The sequence below is a fragment of the Heteronotia binoei genome, chromosome 19 (genome assembly GCF_032191835.1).
Source record: "Heteronotia binoei isolate CCM8104 ecotype False Entrance Well chromosome 19, APGP_CSIRO_Hbin_v1, whole genome shotgun sequence".
Lineage (NCBI taxonomy): Eukaryota > Metazoa > Chordata > Lepidosauria > Squamata > Gekkonidae > Heteronotia > Heteronotia binoei.
The window spans coordinates 29,757,817-29,778,428 of record NC_083241.1 but is presented as its reverse complement, the minus strand read 5'-3'; the positions used below and the strand labels follow the sequence as shown (position 1 = coordinate 29,778,428).

At 44.8% G+C, this 20,612-nt stretch overlaps 1 protein-coding gene across 3 annotated transcripts in view; it reads left to right on the top strand.

Annotated features, from left to right (window-relative positions):
- The window catches only part of ZNF609 (zinc finger protein 609), a 120,504-nt gene that overhangs the window by 78,560 nt on the left and 21,332 nt on the right, over positions 1-20,612 (top strand). For all 3 annotated transcript variants that reach the window (XM_060260382.1, XM_060260380.1, XM_060260381.1), the window contains exon 3: positions 16,287-16,512. In XM_060260382.1, coding sequence (XP_060116365.1) covers positions 16,287-16,512 — 226 coding nt within the window. The remainder of the gene's footprint in view (positions 1-16,286; positions 16,513-20,612) is intronic.

Below are 20,612 nucleotides of genomic sequence, written 5' to 3'. Positions count from 1 at the left end.
ATGCAGATAGCTGGTTTACTGGTCGAGAACCCTGCCACTTAAGGACTGTATATGTTGAAGTGGTAGCGATGGCAACAGTTCTGTATGTGATTGCAAGGGTCCTTATTTCACATTTCTTAGCTCAAGAAGGAAACATCTGGAGGATGGCTTCACTTGAATTGATTTACTTGGTGTCTTCACTACATATCAGTGACTCCACTCAAGGAGACAAGTGTATTTTCTCAGGCAGCTCTGAGAATTTTAGCTGTTGCTAGTATGGCCCTTTAGAGTTGTATGCTTGTGATATAGTCTGTAACCTGCTCTGGTGTCTTGAGTTCTTGTGTTTTGAGCCTTCTAGGATGTGTCATAGTTAATTTTTTGTGTAGCATGAGTGGGTGCAATTACTATAGCTGCCTTAAGAGATTCCTGAGTTCCTTATGCATGAGAATTTGGCCTTTGTATTTCATCTAGTTCTGTGGCATTATTAATGCGTAGAATTTTTATGATCATAGCTAGAATGTTAACTACTTCTAGACACCTTATCCATATTTATGCAGGTTCCTTGTGTGGACAAAGTTGGAAGGTTATTTCCATTTTTTTGTGAGACTGCAGTGCGTTGCTTCCATGGAAACAGGTCACATGCTGAACTTCATCTTTCACCTTAGATAGCTTGCAGAATAAATGCCTAAGTGGCAGTGAATTTGACAAGTGGGCAGCTTTGAATACTGGGTTGGGGGTGAAGCATGACGACCTAGTATTAAAGTTACCTGCTGGCAAATCCAGTCATTACTTCCTCTGTTCTCTTCCTGAGACCTAAAATGCAGCCATGGGGAGGAACAGTGACAGGGAAACAGCTCACAAGCAAGAAATGGTTCCCCTCTCTCACTAGCATGGACTGATTTGTGTGATCTTTCCCTTGTTATCTTGCTCAGGAAGACCCATCAGGGAAAGCAGATGAGACTGGAATGCACCTTAAGTCCCTTCCTGCTCTCCGGTTTTCCTTCTTAGGATGCCAAGATACACCACTGAGGAAAATGGTTCCTCCTCCTCCATGCATATTGTGTTTCTCACGCTTTCCCTCTGCTATTTGAAGAAGTGGGGACTAAGCAGTGGTCTATGTGGGACAGGGAATAAAGACTCTTTTGGGGCAGTATTCTCTTTTATGTGCAACCCATTTTTCAAACCCTTAGACTTGATTGATGTTGTATCTAACAGCCTTGGGATGCTGGAAATTCCTTACATTGTGAAAAGAACTGAGGTGAAAAGGTCCCTGGATCTTTTTTCTTGTTGATCCTTGGTGATATTTTGAGACTGGAGTTAGGTCAAGTTGCTTCTTTCTAGTTGAGCTTTTACTGATCTTTACTATTTGATCCTGACCATACAGGAACATTGTTGGACTTCAATACATGCTTGGGCAGGTATCATAACCTCCAGAGAGAGAGAAGTTAAAATAATCTTTCGCTTTCTCTTGGTGTATGTCAACAGGGTTTCAGTAGGTATGGCCCTGGATGCCTTATCTCATGTATCAGTTACAAGTATGAAGGTGTCAGCTCTTAAAAAGTCATCAGATTCCCTGCTAGTAATTGCTCAGATCCAGTTTTGTGTGGCACATCTTCCTGTTTTTAAGAACTATCCTTCCTAGTGAATTGCTTAAAGTTGCTGAGTTTCTTTTTTTCTGCCTGCTGCTGTGTTTAGTAATTATAAATTCATAGAATTCAACCAGATCCTACAAGAGGTTAGGGGCTATTTTAAAACTGAGCATCACTTGGCATAATATATTCTGAAACATGCTTAAAGAAATCTGTCCCTAGTTATTCATGTGTTGCTTTGGCAGCATACTAAATTTATGTAAATGCATAAGTAGGTAGCATCCCTTTAAGCACACCTGTTCAGGCCAGATGTGGATCAAGCTTGCAAGCTATCACTGTGTAATTATCTCTTCTTGCTGGCTGCTGCTTGAATGAAGAGATGACAGCCTCTTCTAGGCACCATCTACATAGCCTGCAAAAACCAGCTTATTTTTTTCAATGCATCCCAGTAACGTAATGTATAAATGTCCAGCAGTCTCAGTGTTTAGTGCTTGCTTTTATCTTGGATTGCTTCCCTCCGTGTTCTTTCTTTTGGCAAATGGTCCCAAAATTCCCACAAGGGTCGTGTTTCAAATATTGGTATCTTTTCTGTCCTTCAAGGCATCTCACAGCAATTTGAAATAAATAATTCAAACAAATTAAAACTATTGGAACAAATCAGCAATAAAAGGCAGACAACAAAATACAGCAGAGAACATTAGCAGGTAATAAAGTCAATGGAATGTTCAGTCACTAAGCCCCAAACACTCTCTGAAGAAGCATCTAAAACAAGTGATGGGGAAGATGATCGGGGCACCTGCAGAAGAGAATTCAAGAGCCTAGTTACCATGTAGCTGCCTATTAAACCCAAAAGTGCAGATAAACCCAAAGTATGTTTAGTTGGTTTCATGTCTTTAATAAATCTAACCACACCTGGTTCATTTGCAACACCTTAATTTTTTTTTCTCAGTAATCATTGATCTCCAAAATTATTTTTTAAAATAAAAAAGTGTAGGAAGCACTGGCAGTTGTGTACGGGGTGATTGTTTTCAATTTTGCATTTTAAAGAGAAGCCATTCCATGAGGTTGTATCTCTCCCCCCTCCCCCCCCCCAAAAAAAATGGGGTGGCTCGTGGAAGGGCCTCTGCTTTGCATGCAATAGATCCCAGATTCGATCCCTGGCATCTCCAGTTTAAAAAGACCAGGAACTAGATGATGTGAAAGATCTCAGCCTGAGACTTTGGAGAGCCGCTGCCAGTCTGAGTAGGCAGTACTGACCTTGATGGACCCAGGGTCTGATTCAGTATAAGGTAACTTTGTAGTTACACTGTCTATTCATGTGACCCTTGCAAAACATGTTCAGGTGGTGCAGAAATCTTCAAGATCAGAGTGTTAAATGATGGGGAACCTTGCTTACTATTTTCTGGACTAGCTATTTCTAAATATGTACATTATGTAGGTAGCTTTCTCATCATTGCAACATATCTTGTGAAGGCAGAGAGGTAGTGTTCTGATGTAATAATAATTGTGTTAGCCTCCCAGGGCTTGGTGGGCAGGCAGGAGATAAATATTTTAAATAATAAACCCCAAGGTGTTGGTTGGCTGGTTGGTTAGCCGCATGAAGTCACTGCGGCTTGTTCAGGTTCCATGTGCTTCAGATGGGTTTAACCTGTCTCTGTTACATCTACAAAACTTTTATCCTTTGAGAAGGCTTTTTTGTTATAGTGGAAAACAGTAAAAGGAGAGTCTTGGGCTGCTTGACATGTTATGTAAAAGTTGTGTTCCTATTTGTCCTTGTATCGGAACACATGTTAACACATGAAGGCACGTGTGTTCTCCCACTGAAGGACATCTTGGGTGATTCCCAATCAGGAAGGCAGAAACAAATTTTCAGCTTCCTTTCCCCAGCCCAGTCTTCAGTCCTTTTCCTGCCTCATAAGGAGAGTAGCTTAGATTAGGCTTTGCCTTCATCTAACTTCGGAATTCTAAAACTTCACCTATATTTCTACATTTTAAACTCATAACTGCTTCTGTTATTCTCTATAAATCTTATCTACATTTTCCCTACTTCGAAATCTTCTGGGGAGTATAGGAAAAGCCCTCTATGAGCCATTCCTGTCAGCGGTGGCCATTTTACTGCGCTTGTCAGTCTCTAGAGTTGAACTCTTTCAGCTGCTCACAAGATGACCACATAACAGGCAAGCAGCAATGGATTTTGTTCTGCCAGGGAGCTGGACAACACAAGTTCCCGGAAAATCACTGCAGGACCTGGCAAGACCTATAGCAGACTTGCCCTGGCATCCCCAACAAGTTTGCCTCAGAGTTATGGAGGCAAAAAAAAAGCATGCAGAAAAAAAACCCACCATTTCACTAAGGCTGCACACCCAATCAGAGGCAGCAGCAAGATTCTTTTCACGTAGGCGGGCTTTCTAGAGGACACGGCACCCAACAGTGACACCCAACAGTGGGCTAAGGAGCTGGAAACAGCATCCATAGATAATCTGTGTCTTGTTATTCTTCTAATTTTCTCGTGTCTCCAATAAGAAATATCAGTAATTGAATCTGCTGCTGGGAGAATAGCCGTCAGCCATGGCAGCCATTTTTTTATCAATATCAAAGAGCGCATCTTGTCAATATTGCAGAATGCATCTTTCAACCACTTAAAAATAGATCATAGTGAGGGTAGCAATGGCTTTCTCTCAAAGGAGAATGAAAAGCGTGCCAAAAAGAGGTTCCATTCCTCCCTGCCATCAGTAGCCATTTCTGAGCCTGGCACTAGGGATGACCTTGCCAACCTACTGGGAGGAGGCTGCGTTGTGGTTTCCCACATCCATAAGCCAAAGGGTACAGGACCCAGAGAAAGCCAGTTAGCGATCCTTCAGAACAAGTAGCAGTGGCAACTGGGTCCAACTTTTGCAATGACACAATGGATCTGCTTGCGAACAGCGCACAGGGATCAGGACTTCTTTCAACAAATAATGTGGGAGGAGATTGGTCTGCAGCCTAGCAGAGGCTTGCAAAGACACAGACCCACTCCAGTCCTTCACCTCCCAGTCAAAAGGGATATGGAAATAATACTTCCTTCTAGAGGGAGATCTAACTGGCCCACTAAGGCAACTAGGAAGGAAAATTATACCAGAAAAAGAGAGAGAGAAATGACTCTCAGTGGGACCCAGACATATATTCAGGAAATGAAGTGGAAGAAAGGGAAGAATTCCTCTCAGACGAGGAAGAGGATGATATAGAAATCCCAGAATAGTCCATAAGATCCTTTAAGTCAGAGGATTACTATTATCTTTTAGCCAAGACTATGGTAGCTTAGGAGAGAAACCAGTCCCCCTCTACATTGGAACATTGTAACCTATTAGTGTCCCAACAATGTAAGTGAACCCTGGACAATCTCCCTTCCCCCTTCTGTCTCATTAGACAGAAAATGAAAGAGGAAATTTACAACTATTGCCAAGAAGGTTTTAAACAATAAAAGTAGAGCTCGATCTAGCTCCTCCTCTGCGTCCCCTCACAGACAGGGAGATGCAAAAAAAAAAAAAAAAAAAATCCAACTAGGAAAAGCTCCCAGTGGTCCACAAAAGTGGCTCAGAAAGAGCCTGTTAATGAGAAAAGAGGGAGAGAATACACTGGTAGGAGATGAAGAAACCTGATAGTGAGCTAGATGAAAGGGAAGAGGGAGAATTCCTTTCCAATGAACATGAAAGGGAAATTGAGACTCCAGAACAATCTTATAGGTTTTTAAAGAGTGAGGATTACCATTGTCTGTTGACAGAAACCATGGCATCCTTAGAGCTCCAGGAGTCTCCCACTGTGGAGGACCAATCTTCTGCAGCTTCTGGTTATAAAAACAGACCAAAAGGAAACAAAGAGTCTCCCCCCCCCCCCCAAGATCTAATACATCTGAAAGGATTTTTCCATTCGCAGGGTTTTTTCAAGAAACAGTGAAGAGCTGAATGAGTCCAAAAGTCCAAAAGCTAATCCAAAGGGAAGAACAGAATTCTTCCCTAGGTCTAGCATAGCAGGGAAGGTATTTTCCTTTTCGAAATTCTTTGAGAAGCAGCTAAAGACAGAATGGGTGAAACCTATGGCCAACAGGCAATTTCCTGGTTTCATTAAGAAACTGTATGTGTTGCCATCCTTCACTAATCAGTTTTTTCAGGTCCCACTAGTGAATGCTCCAGTAGCAGCACCACAGATCTGGCCTTCTATCAGATTTAATACGACAATGTCACGATAAGGGATAGCATGAATAATACAACCGATGTTACCTTAACAAAAACCCATGAAGCACCACAATGGCCATCAAGGCCTCTGTGACTTCCTCAGTAGTCTCAAGAGCAGTTGTCACCTGGTAAAGGCATCCAATAGAATTCTCAGAGCCACCTCATAAGAGACCTACTGAGATTCAACAAGGACTACAGAATACCAAATTGTTTCTCCTCTAGACAGTTGTTCAAAAGAGGATCATTCAACAATTGTTTCAACAAACAATTCATAAACAGATCTGACAAAACAGCCAATGACAATAAGCCAACCCAAGCATGACTGTGAATCACTTCCGGTGGGGGGACGCCCTACTAGACTTGTGGACCAACCCTCAGACAGATAATTGGTCCTTGGAAATAGTCACTCCATCAGAACTCTTGTTGCAATTAGAATGCAATAGCAAGGTATAGTTACGCTTAGATGGGGTTTTTATTGTGTTTGTAGATTAAGGGTAGGGTTGCGTTAGGTTTTAGGTATTAGGTTAGTTAATCTGTAGCTGCTGTATAAATCGTAATAATTTGTAACGAGCCTAATATCCATTATAACATTAGGTTATTGCCTTGTGGGTGTGGGGAGGGAGAGAAGTACAAAATGGTTCCAGTTAATCTAGAGAGTGCCAGGTTTGGGATGGGGATCTCAGTGATGGGGGTAGAGGGAGGTATGGCAGTGGAAGAAGGTATTGGAATGGAAGAAGACAGAGATATGGTCATGCTTGGTCTCCTTCCAACCTTTGTCCCATCCCAAGAGACATTGGTGAATCCCATTCACCCTAAGAAAAAACTGTGAAATACATTGTACGTAAGATGGTCATTTCAAGCCGTCATTCATAGAACAGAACATATTAGGAAAACTGATTATTTATTTCCATCTCTATACCGATTAAAGCAGGAGTGTCAGACATGTAGCCCGGGGGCTGAATCAGGCCCCTGGAGGGTTCCTGTCAGGCCCCAAACAATTGGCTGTCATCTGCTTCCTTCTCCCTCTCTCTTGCTTCCTTCTGCATGACAGCTTGCTTTGCAAGGCTTGCTCAATTGCAAAGGAGCCTCAGAGCAAAACCTGTATTTTCTCCATTGGCTGAGGCTTCTCCCTTGGGGAGGCAGTGGGGGAAGGCAGAGCTTGTTTTTCCAGGCTCTCTTAATCACACAGCAGAGCTACTGAGTCAAGCCTGTCTCCCGTCTATTGGCTGAGGCTCCTTCCCTCCCCTGTCCCCTGGGGAAGGAAGGAAAGAGCCACAGCTTCCTTTGCCCAGTTCCATGGATCCCATGGGAGAAATACAAAGAAAGCACCTTTAAGACCAACGAGTGCTAACGTTTTCAGCATGTTTAAAGTGTGTATATATTTCTCAACATATTTCTCAACAAGGTCTCATTTATATCAGCTCCGTCCCTCATAACAAATGGGTTCGACATCCCTGGATTAAAGGATTGAGGATGTCAAAATTGGCCATCAGCAATACACTTAAGGGCTGAATTATTGAGGTTTACAAAGTTCAAAATTAAACATACCAACTGGGATTACTGCTCATTCAGTATGCAGTGATGCAACCAACACAGCCTTTGCCAAACATGTTGCAGTTCAAGAGCTCTGCAAGGCAGACCTGATTAACAGTATCCACATTTGTAAAGCACTACAAGATGAACACCTACAACTCAGTCAATGCAGCATTTGACAGAAGACTGTTATAGCACATGATGGAAACAGGAAATGATGACTCATCCAGAAAATAGGGACATTGCTTTGGGAGGCCCCACCAAGATTTCCTCAACCTCAGAGGGAGAATAGGCCATTGGATACTTACCATGAGGGGCCCTTCTCCTCTGAGAGGAAAGGAGGACATCTTGTCCCTCCCAAAGTCATCATCAGATAGTTAGTAAGCAGGTTGGTTCACTTCTTGTCTCAACCGTATCATTTACCTGTGTTTTGGCTATGTTGTTGTTCTGTTCTTTTTATCTCTCCTAGAGTTGTCAGTATGGTTTAACTCAGGGGTGTCAAACATGCAGCCTGGGGGCTGTATCAGGCCCTCAGAGAGAAGGCTCCTATCAGGCTCCAGAGTGACCGGCTATCATCTGCTTCCTTCTGCCTCTGTCTTGTTTCCTTTTGCATCACAACTTGCCTTGCCAGGCTTGTTGTCAGGAGCACAGGAGCTACAGAGCAAAGCCATTGGCTAAGGCTCCTCACTTGGGGAGGAGGGGGGGAGGAATAGCTTGCTTTGTCAGGCTGTCTCAGTTGCACAGCAGAGCTTTTAAACGAAGCCTCTCTTCCTTCTATTGGCTGAGGCTCCCCCCCCCCGGGTCCCCTGGGGAAAGAAGGAAAACTTTGTCCAGTTCCCTGGTCTATATGGGAGAGATACAAAGAAAGCACCTTTAAGATCAATGAGTGCTAATGTTTTAAGCTCAACTCCCCTGGTTTAACTGTTTTTGGAGTTGCCAAAACTGAAGACGGTGACTCCCATGGGCTGGAGACAGCAAGCTGAAAATTTGTTCCTGCCTCTGATTGGACGGTGGGAATCACCCACCAAGATGTCCTCCTTTCCTCAGAGGAGGATCACTTTTCATGGTAAGTATCCAGTGGTCCATTTTTCAAACTTAGCTGCCATCCACATCTTGGGACATTTGCTGGGGGGAGGGACATGAGGAAACAGATGAAAATATTTTCCTAATGAAGTGGTCACAAAGCTGCAATTCTAAGACATAGAAACGAGCACTGTTGAAATAATCTGTGTGATAGATCAAGTCAGTATTTAGGATTCAGAAGGTAAATAATCTGTCCGAATACCACAGAAGTCAGAGGAGAGATGGGAATGCAAATATTTACACTTGCTGGGTCTGGAAAGTCTCCCTTTACTAAGGAATCCCTTGTCAAATGGGGAGAGGCTAGCGACCGAGGCTTTAACAGTGCAACCCTAAACAGATCTATACCCTCCTTAAATCCACTGAAGTCAGTGGGCTCACAAGGCTATAATTCCAGTTAGAGTTGAACTATGAGAAGACTTTAAAATAGGTAGATGATGGGAATGCACGACTTGTGGTGTTCTGCCAGTCCCTGTCTAGAAATGTGGGCTTTGAAACAGTCACTTCTTCTATGGCTGACAAACATTTGGGGAGAGTCATTCTCAGCTGTCAAACCTCTGTATTTGCCAGCAGTTTCCATTGCATGTCTGGCTCTGGCAAGCCATCTGTTTGGATCCAGAGTGTGGAAGGTTTTTTTTTGTTTTTGTTTTTTGCAAAGGAGGAGAACAGAGTGTATAATTACTACCCATAGGGAAATTAATGATTCCCAGTTTTCTTCTTTCCCCAAGTCTGCCTGCCTTGGTTTATGTTGAGTAAGTGCCCTACTCTTGTCTGCAGCTCAGTAATGTGTAGAGATTCAGAGTTTTGCCAGTGGGAAATGAGCAGCTCTCAAGGAGAAGCCAGGCATTGATTTCCACCCCCCCCCTCCTTTTTCCCCCTCTTTCCCCCTCTGCCTCCTTTTGAAATGTAATCCGGGCAGTAGGGTGTATTCTCTCATGGCCTCTTCAGGAACTGCCTCTCAGATTTCTCTCCCCCCCCCCCCCCCAATCTCTTCAAAAGCCGCAGGAAAGATTGAGCCAGACACTCTCCTCCTTCTCCCTTGCTTTCTTGTGCCCCAGCTGATAAACGACACAGTGTTTCTTCCATTGCAGAGTGAAATATGAAATCCCATAAAGCCACCTCACTTATTAGATGGTTCTCAGCAAGCTGCTTATTATGCGCCGTGGCATAATGCAGATTACAAATGTGACCAAATGATAATTAGCAGAGCTGGAGCGGCAATTAGCGTGCTTCTGCTGAGTGCTGATTACCTTTCAAAGGAGAAAGCAGCTGAACAGTGTGCAAACCTGAAAATACCCCTGACTTTTCTCTCTCAGCACACCAAGAAGTGCCCTTCTGACTCTGCCTCTGGGGATATGTTGCAGTGAACCAGTTTGCATCTTCCAAGATGAATCAACTGTCCATGCTGCCCTGCCAAATATTTTGCTTTAATATGTAAGAGGATGAAACATCTGTTCGGGATTAGGGGACAGGGTTTTCTAGAGCAGCTGGCTAGCTCCATCTCCTTCCCTCAGTTTAATCTGATCTTCAGAGAGTGGCTGCTTGTTGTCGTTGGTAAGCTGAGCTGTCCAGGGCCTGCTGGGATTTGAGAACCTTGATCTCCAGCATGCTGAGCTGGGTCCGAGTCTGGAAGCCCTTCAGATAAATTAGTCCAACAGGCAGAATCCTTGGACTCTCATAACTGGTGGGAGTGAGTAGATCCAGGTGGGCAGCCATGTTGGTCTGAAGCAGTAGAACAAAGTAGGAGTCAAGTATCACCTTCGAGACCAACAAAGTTTTATTCAGAATGTAAGCTTTCGTATGCATGCATACTTCTTCAGACGAGGGAATGGGGTACAGTGAGCAGAATGTAGGAGTCAAGACAGTGCTTTAGTAGAGCTGGTATCAAAGCTCTCTCTTGGACTAAGAACATAAGAAGAGCGCATCATCCTGTCTCTGTCGCACCATGGCCCTCCAGTTACAATGAATGCCAACAACAGGGCATAGAGGCTGAGGTCTTCCCCTGATGTTGCCTCCAAGCTCTGGTATTCAAAGGCTGTGTACCTCTGAACATGGAGGCTCCCTAATCACCTTGGCTAGCAGCCACTGATGGATCTCTCCTCCATGAATTTGTCCAGTGCCCTTTCAAATGCACAAAGTATAGCTGTAGCTTGAATTATTGTGAGGCATCTCTAGCGTCTGTTCTGAATAAATGTAGTCTCAATTTGTTGGCTCAAAATGAGAGGTTATATTGTCACCACCAGAATACATCTCTGCACCCAGACAATGTTGGAAACACAGTAAATGCATGATGAATTAGCAGTGTCCAGACAGCCCAGGTTCCCCCCCTCCTCACTAAGAGCCATTCAGCTGTCATCTTAAAGTCCTCCTTAAGCATGAAGCTCAGCAAGTCAGAGGCTTTCATAAATCCACTCACTAGGGAAATGCCCCATACATCTGATGAAAGCTTCTCTTCAGTACAAGATTCTCCCTCCCCCATGGATTGGGGAAAGTTATCTGTCACACTGGGCTGTGGAGCAGGTAGCAACGTGGGTGTCTCATGCTGCTTCTGATTGCTTTCAAAGCTACACCATTACAAGACGCTCCCTTTCCTTCAGGTTCTTTGCAATACATGAAAGAGGGGAAGGGACCACAAATCACAAATAATGATCACCAAAAGTGGTTATCTTGTAAGCCAAACCGAAACTTCTGGACCCTTTTAAATTGGATGAGCTTACTTAAGGGGTAAGATCCTTGAATTCCCAAGCCATAATATATTTAGATTCAAACAAAGTGCACTGGTTGTTGTGTTGTTTTTTTTAAAAGTAATGTAATGGTATGTAAAACTAACACTAGCTGCAGTGTCCGTGGCAGGATTCTGGGAACTGACAGGGCCCCCAGAAGCCATTGCGTTGGCTGCGCAGGTAATCTTCTTGTGTGCAGATAACATTGTCTTGGAGGAGTTAAACCTCTCAGTGTTTTTAAATTTTTAAAAAAGATTTTACTACAAACCTGAGAGCTCCCACCCCCCAGGTTTGGAGAAAAATATCATTTCAGACTGGAGATGGGGCTTACCATCTGTTGGTAAGCTGTTGAATGAAGAAGAAATCCTTCTGCATAGAAAGCTTAATTGCTGTTGAATGAAGAAGAAATCCTTCTGCATAGAAAGCTATGAGGCAGAAGGATTTTTGCATAGACTTCCCCCTATTAAATGGATGTTCTATGGTGGGTTTTGTATGGAGGAGTGTTATGTCATGTGAATGCCATCTGAAATGGTGAATTCTGGACACAAGTATGCCATTCTCATGAGAACTGTGCTTAAGATAAAGGTGGTGTGTATGTTCCCCCATAAGATCCTTTTCAGTACTTTATTATATATAAAAACAAATACTAAAGATAAAATGCAAGGTTCCTTGTGACAGGAAACTTAGACTAAATATTAAAAAAGGAATCCACTGCTTACCAAGGACAAAACATTTTTGGAGGAGACCATGCAACTTTTGTAAAGAAAGAGTGTATGTATTGTGGACTGAATTCTCAAGCAGGGGGGATTCACATAAGGCATTTTAAAATACAATATATTTATTAGATTCATCGCAGTCATGTAGGCTCAGACACAGCATTCTGATCCTCCAAACAGTGTTTGGAAATAGAGGGACATGTTTCAGACTTGCACGTTGGTTTTTTTTTTTTTTTTCCCATTTCCTGGCTTCTTTTGACCAACCAAACTGGTTTACTTACAAACCGGTTTAATGTGACATGAGGTTTTGTGGGCAAGAGCCTATCAGGTTGGCTGCATGAATTTGTACTGAGCTAGTGGTTAGACATAAATCACAGGTGTGCACACGACGATATTTCTAAAGCCTAGCCTCCTTCTCTGCAGGCTAGGGTTTGGTGCCTTTTCATGAGAGAGCATTCCATCATGTGAACCCCCAGTTGCAGAAGAAAGTCATACAACTGAGACACAGGTTTCCTGCTTCAGGGAGAGCTCTGGCTCAGGGTCTACCACCTCCTGCGCAGATCTGTCCAGCTCAGTCACTGCCGATTAAACTAGCAGCCAGTTTTAAATGATGATCAGATTAGATTTGCTTTGTTCAGCTGTCCAGAGCAAGGACATACACAGGAGCCAAATGCGGGTGAGCAGGCAAAAGACACTCCTCGTGTTTTTGTTCTGCTGTGTTAACAGGACGGGAAGTGAAAATCCATCCCCAGAGCTCAGCATAGCCCACGTTCCCAGGCACCGAATCTTGCCAAAGGGGAGGCAGCTGTTTCCCTCAGTTATTGCTTTTGTGATTGCGGAAGTTTAATGAGAATTGTGTGCGCTGGAGGGTAAACGCGAGAGCACCACTTGCCTCTCTAACAGGGCACTAAGCTTGCATTGCCATTGCTCCTGCAATTTTCTTTTTTCGCTGTCAGGATAGGAGAGTCTCTGAGACTCGATGAAGACTTCTGTAATGAGTTGCAAACCTTTGCTCTGGCATTGTAGCGAGAATAATGTAGAACTGTGCTTCTCTGTTAACGAGTTCTCCCTCTGATCACGATTTTGGAGGCAGGATGGTCTCAATAGTTCTCCCTCTGATCACGATTTTGGAGGCAGGATGGTCTCATCCCATCTGGTCTCAATGGGATGTCACCCGTGCCTTAGTTTTCTTCCTGCCTTGGGACTTGGAAGGAACTCTGCTTCTCTTAAAACTTTGGTTTTCCAGCAGTGTCTCTTCAGCTCTTCTCACCATTTTCTGTCCCCCTTGCATGGGTTTAGAAAGAATGGGAGTTAAATAATCAATTATGTTATACATATATTATATATTTTCGTTTATACATTTTCATGAAACACTCTTGTTATTATAATGTATCATGTCACATGCATTTGCTAAACAATTTTTCTTACATATTTATACATTGAATAAGAAATATCAATATCCATATTTGTAGAACTGGCTATATAGTGTGTATTTGGATAATTATAACAAAGCTTGTTTAATGTATGCTTCTCCATTTTTTCCCTATTCCTCTATTCCCCCCTTCTGTATTTCTATTGAAAATTTAAAATAAGAATTTAGTAGCAACTAGAAAGAAAGGGAGCTGCTTTTTCATTCTCAAGGAAGGGGCTACATCTCAGTGGCAGAGCTTCTGCTTGGCATGCAGAAGGTCCCAGGTTCATTCCTTGGTATCTCCAAGTAAAAAAGATCAGGTAGTTGGTGATGTGAAGAACCTCAGCTTGAAGATCTAGAGAGCCACTGCCAGTCTGAGTAGACAGACTGACCTTGGTGGATCTGTGGTGTGATTCAGTATAAGATGTGTATTTGTGTGTTCAATGTGGTGGGAGGTGAGGCAGCTGGAACATCTTCAAAGGGAGCAATCTCCTGACCTAATCAAAGCACTGGGGAAGCACCACTCATCAGCAAGCAGAGGGGGACGTGACAGAACCCCAGAAGGCTCTAGGCTGACACCTGCCCAGATCAGGCTCTAGGCTGACACCTGCCCAGATCAGCCTCCAAGGAAAAAGGATGGTGGGCATGGTGGCATCTGGTATTAAGCTAGCAAACAGCAGGCAAGAGGTGGCAGGAAAAAGGATGATGGGTATGGTGGCATTTGGTATTAAGCTAATAAACAGCAGGCAAGAGGTGGCAGGAAAAAGGATGGTGGGCATGGTGGCATCTGGTATTAAGCTAGCAAACAGCAGGCAAGAGGTGGCAGGAAGGAGCAGGGGCAAGCTCCAGGGTGCCACCCCTTCCAGTATTTCTCTCTCCCACCATAATGCCTCAAGTGGTTAAATGGCCTCAAGTGGTTAGATGGAAGTTCAGGCAATGCCTCACAACCAGGCCCCTCTAAGGCCATGGAGAGGAGCTGCAGCAAATGGGAGGAGCTTCCCTCAGTTTCACCATCCCTTCCTTGGCCAGCAGAAGTAAAAGCCAAGGTAAACTGGCTACACAGTCTCTCTTCAGCTCAAAGTCATGGCCCAGCAAAACAGAGCAGAAGGCTGCCTTCCAGCCTGAAGAACCCCGTTTTTCCAGGGAACAGAACTCAGGAGCAGAGTGTGGATAAATCTATCTTGTGGATAAATCTATCTTTGTGGTCTCAGATGCCTAAAGAGATGGGGCTGCAGGATTATTTCTCAGCCCAGGGGGTTGTGATATCTATTTGGGGGCTCATCTGGAAGCAAGAATGTAAGAAGAGCCCTGCTGGATCAGACCAGTGGTCCATCTAATCCAGCATGCTGTTTCACTCAGTGGTCAACCAGTTCCTTTGGACAGCCAGTAACAGGGTATAGAGGCCAAGGACTCCATAACAACATAAGAAGAGCACTGCTGGATCTAACCAGTGGTCCATGTATTCCAGCATCCTGTCTTGCCCAGTGGCTAATCAGTTCTTCCGGACAGCCAACAACAGAGCATAGATGCTGAGTCCTTTCCCTGATGTTGCCTCCTAGCTCTGGCTTAGAGCCTCTGGATTTGGATGCTCCCCTCAGTCACCATGGCTAGTAGCCATTGATAGACTTATCCTCCATGAAAGTATCTAGTCCCCTTTTTAACCTGTTTATACCTGTAGCCATTGCTACACTATCTGGCAGCAAATTCCAAAGTTTAATCACTCTCTGTGTAAAGAAGATTTTGCAAAGTGATTGCTTGAAGGTTTTCGGCTCTTTGCCATCATGTGTCTGTACCAAGCAACAGACCCTCCACAGGATAATGGTTTAGATGATCTGGTATGTGGAACTGTTTCTGAACCATTTAGTGCTGTAGAGGGGCAGAAAAAGTCAAACCAGAGATTTTGTTCCCAGGAAAAAATGTTGCATACAGAAAAGGAGCCAGCACCATCATGTGGCAGATGCTATTTCAGGGTATGGCTGCAGGATTTACTTTCTGTGGTGATTACATGGGTGGGCCAGCATGGTAATTCTGTTTTGAAAAGATACAGGCAAGTGGACAGAGCTCTGAAATTATCTTCCCTTCTGATGGGGCACATTGTCCTGGATGTATTGATGATTCTGCTGTTCTTTGTGCTCCTGCAGTGTGGTTACATAGGCTCCAACTACCTTTATTTACTAAAGACAGTTTTTGTTTCTGGTACCTGTCCTTGTAGTAGTTACAATCCATGTATTCTCCTTATTTTTGTTTATTGGGCATGCCAAGTTGCAAAATATCATTACTATGAACTGGTTGTATAGTTTGCTCTTCAGAGTCCATTCCCTAGGGTCCCCCCAAAACCACTGAAGGGATAGATGCATCTTTATTATTTACTTCATCTATTTACAAAATCTGTATACCACATTCTGCCCAGTCAGGGCCACCATCTTACGCATATACACAAATTAACACTGGGGAGCCATGTAGTACACAGGTCACCATTGCTTGCACCAAAACTACTGATGTATGTTAGGAACTGTTGCGAACATAGTGGAGGACAGTCATTTTTTCCTAAAATGTCTTTAAGCACAGACACATCCTTGATATTTAAAGCAGGGGAGGACGAGCCACATTGCAGTAAATGAACATAGCATGGAGTAGTTGGAGTACCGCCTTCCCCATTGTGTTGAAACTGTCACACCAGAGAGAGGGGGGTTTGGAGAACAGATTAAATGTGGTTGGAACTTCCGTGCCAGAATTCTGGCTGTGTATGAACATTTGAACAGATGGCTGCAATGACATCTCCAGCTATCAAGGCTGTGTAACATGCTGGATTTGCAATGCCAGTCAGGGATGTCAGCAACCCTGCTGGATAGTGTTCCCTATCAGCAGATTTATTAGATGCAGATTAGTTGTACTTACTTCTGCAGAACAGGCTCAGTGGCCACAGAGGCCTGACCATCCTGTTTGGGGGATGTTTCGGAAGGAAGGGACCCAGCCGCTCTTCATTCATCTTTGGCTCACTTGTTGTTCAGCTACCACATTTCTTTCTTTCTTTCTTTTTCCAGATGGAGTCTCCAGTGTCCACCCCTGCAGTGCTACCACTGCATCTTCTTGTCCCCGTTGTCAACAGTGATATCTCGTCACCGTGCGAGCAGATAATGGTACGCACTCGCTCTGTGGGGGTGAACACCTGTGATGTGGCCCTGGCTACTGAGCCAGAGTGTTTGGGCCCCTGTGAACCCGGTACCAGCGTCAATCTGGAGGGCATCGTGTGGCAGGAAACGGAGGACGGTAGGTTCCTTCAGTGACATCTTGTTTTAGACCGCCATTGGTTAAATAGTGCCCAGATATATCATCTCACCCTGCCCAAAATTTAGTGCGGTACATTGCACAAAATGAAAGCACACCTTGGGGCACTCTGCCCTCTAGTGCTGCTGCCCAGAAGAACTGGTGCAATCCAGATCTTATCAGGCGTGCCTCCCTGTACAAAATGAGAGTATGCCTCAGAGGCATCTGCAGTGTGTACCCTGTGATTGCTTCCTGCCTCCTGTACCCCCAACACTGGCCCCGCCCCTTTTCTGTTGACCCAGCATCTTGAGGTAGAGAGCCATCCAAAGTCTGTGCAGCCAGCTGTTCCTGCTTTAGGCAGTTGCTTTGATTTGCTGACTTGGGCACCTAAGCTTAGGCACAAGAAGGCCTTCCCCCCAAGTGGTGGGTGCCTTGTTCTGCATTTAAGAGCTAGAGTGCATCTCCCCACAGCACCTTTGTTCCAGGTATTCATTCAGGCAAAAGTCTCTTTAAAGTCAGCCAGCACCATGAAGTAGATGTTTGCCAGATGCTCATCTCCCTCTTAGGATGACTTTGTTTTCAGCTGCCAAAAATAAATAAATAAATAAATAACAGGTGCATTTCCCTCCCCTTAAAACTGCTGTGCTTTCACTGTTGCCAGCACCACCACATTCTCTTTGCTCTTGAAGAAATGTAATTCTCCTAGGCAGCCAGCCAGGAGGACATGGGAGGTAGTCAATTATCTTGAGTGAGAGTGATGCAAGGACAAGATCTTGCTGAGATGCAAAATGCATCTCCTCAGCCTGTTACAGATCCCTCTTGATGGGATGCCAAACAAGCTGGAGTTGACAGATTCTACAAAGTTATAATTTGATAAGACACAGAGAGGATGACAAGTACTCTCGCCCTCCCACTCACCCACCAACCGGGCCTTGTACACTGGTATTTTTACTGCCTTGTGCAAAATCCTATGAATAAAAGTCCAGGTCAGGTTAACTGACCTGTAAGCTCTGGATCATACCTATCCCAAACTGCTGCTATTAATATTATTTTTGGGCTTACCTTGGTTGATGGTCCTGCCCTAGTAGCTTTCCTTTTTAACCTTTTATTTTTAGTCTTCTAACAAACATCACGTTAAGAACATTGTGAAACAAAAGGTGAACATAAGGAACCCTGCTGGTGTTTTCCTTCCACTTGTGATAGCTTAGCTAGGCTTTGAATAAGAGTTTAGATTTGAGGCATCCCTGTTTTAGGTTTCCAAAGACTGGTTCTTGCCCTGCTAACCAAGAAGCACAAAGCAGAAGCCACTAACCAGCTGATCTGAATCTGGGTGTCGGCCTCTTCCCTGTAAGTCCCAGGCGTTCCTTGTCCTATCCTCAGCCTCTGATATAATCAAGAACTGGGTTTGATTCCACACTCCTCCACTTGCACCTGCTTGAATGGCTTTGGGTCAGCCATAACTCTTGCAGAGTTGTCCTTGAAAGGGCAACTGCTGTAAAAAGCTCTCTCAGCCCCACCTACTTCACAGGGTGTCTGCTGTGGGGGTGAGGGGATGTAGAGAAGCTTGTGACCACTCTGAGATCAGAGTATAGGGTACTCTATCTGATATAAATCCAATATCTGTTATAAATACAATCCAATCTGATATAAATCCAATATCTTCTTCTGATGCCTTTGGACCCAGCCTTCTGGGGGTGAAAATACCATGGCAGAATCCTGTCATTCCAGAGGGCAGGTGGTGAAGCTACATCTTTCAATCTCTGCTGATGCCTAGTCATGCTTTAATGTTTTTGGGTTTCGTTTTTTTATTTGCAGCCTTCTCCCCCTTCCCCCGGTTGATCCCCTGGCCTGCGCCTGTCTTTCCACATTAGCGCTTTCAGAATGGCTATAATTTCAGGTCTTGATCAGGAGGCATTCTGCGATTCCTACCGCTTTAGCTATTTTTAGCCTGTGCTCATTCCCCGGATGTGTACAGAGAGGTCTTGCCCGGCAGGCCACACTGCTGGTTCCTGCTGCCAGAAGCCGCATCTCCCCCGCAGGAGGCCATGCATCTTTTAGATCTGAGCTCTTGCATCGTCCAGTTGGTGTGCTGGGCAAGAAGCGTGCCGCCCACCCCCGTTTAGTCGTGCTGTGGTGGATTTTTGAGCTAGTGCTCACTGGTCAAGGAATTTCATGTGTGCAGTATGACCACCGCAGGTGGCAGGGATTTATTTTCCTCCTCCTAACAATAGGAAGAAGCAGGGCTTTTTTTGAGCAGGAACGCAGTCCCGGCTGGCTTGGTGTCAGGGGGCGTGGCCTAATACGCAAATACGTTCCTGCCGGGCTTTTTCTGCAAAAAAAGCTCTATGTGAAACAATGGTGATGTCAGGGGTGTGGCCTAATATGCAAATAGGTTCCTGCTGGGCTTTTTCTACAAAAAAAGTCTGGGAAGAAGAGATGTGTTCTCTGAAGAAACAGCAGCCCAGACCTGCTTCTTCCTTGGGAGTTTGGCAGGCGGGCTCTTCCAAGCCCTCCTCCCATGTTGTCCAGACCTCCAGCTGAGACCCTCTTCCCAGGCCTTGCTCCCTGCACTGCCCCCTGAAGAGAGGTAATGCCAACAGACAAATACTTTTCAGGGCTGACATCTTGTCTTTAATCCATCTCGCCTCAAAGCTCACTTGGCACCTACTTTCGTTTCATGTAGGCACTGGCCTAAAGTATTTTTTACCCATGCATTTAAGTGTGAGGGGTTTCATAGTTGTAGCTGTGTTATGCTCTGCTCATAACAGCCTTACTGTTTTACTAATATCATTTTTAGACCACTCTGTTTTATGTGCTTCTGTGCCTTTGGGTGGTGTTTATATTGGCATGTTTTTATTAAAAAGGTAAAGGTAGTCCCCTGTGCAAGCACCAGTCGTTTCCAACTCTGGAGTGACGTTGCGTTAGGGTTAGGGGTTAGGGGATAGAGGGTGGGATATAAATCCAATATCTTCTTCCTCCACTTATAGCTGCTGGAATGGCCTTCAGTTAGCCATAGCTATCGCAGGAGTTGTCTTTGAAAGGGCAGCTGTTGTGAGAGCCCTCTCAGCCCCACCTACCTCACAGGGTGTCTGTTGTGGGGGGAGAAGATATAGGAGATTGTAAACTGCTCTGAGTCTCTGATTCAGAGAGAAGGGCGGGGTATAAACCTGCAGTCTTTTTCTTCTTCAGCTATTTCTGACTGGGGGGCGGGGTGCACCAAATATGATTTGCTGCTCAGCTAGTTACCCTGTGGCCATAAGCCTCTCTCTCTCTCTCTCTTTGTATCTGCTTGATAGCAAATGTGTTTGTCCCCTTGGCCCGAATTGCATGTCTGCGAATTCTGCCTTAGGAGAAAAGTCATCAAGATTTGATGGAAAGAAAAAGCAGGAAGGAGACGTGTTCCGTTGGAACATAAGAGAAGGCGAAGGGTGTTGTCCCCCATAATGCCCAGAATCCCTGATTGTGGCTCACAACCTATGTGAGAGAGATGGAACATTCCTCCTCTCTGCTGTATGCTCTGAGGGGCAGCTAGCTTGGCGGCCATCTGCTCTTTCGATTCCATACAGCAGCAGACTACTCCCTGCAGCTTGTTCTGCCTGCCTGCCTGCTCTCCGAAGGACAACCTTGTGTTAAATACTTCGAGCGACATTTTAAGGCAGCTGTCCTGTCGTAGTGGGCTCCCTGATTCTGTTAGGTGCAAGCCTGATCTGCCCGGGATCATTAAACGGATCTAATTATCCTGGAATGCGGCACTCCACCGGCTGCCTCATTGCGATGCCAGGATCCCTTTCCCTCTTGCTGTGATTAATGCCACCTGGAGTGAAGCCTGGCAGCTGAAGAGAGAGGAAGCTTCCAGTCTCCCCGGGACCTGCTCGGGGGCAACCGGTTGCAGCCAACTCTTTCAACTGATGATTCGAGCACCAGCCCTGTTCACCTGGGAAATATCGGCAGCCAATCGTAACAATGCTGAGAGCTTAAAAAGCCATTGTCTGACATGGAGATCTTCATAGCAACAAGGATCACTGCATGGCAACGGCAGCTGCCGCACAAAGAAAACGTCAGAAGCATATTCCTCCAAATCTCTCTCCCTTCCTTTTATCTTG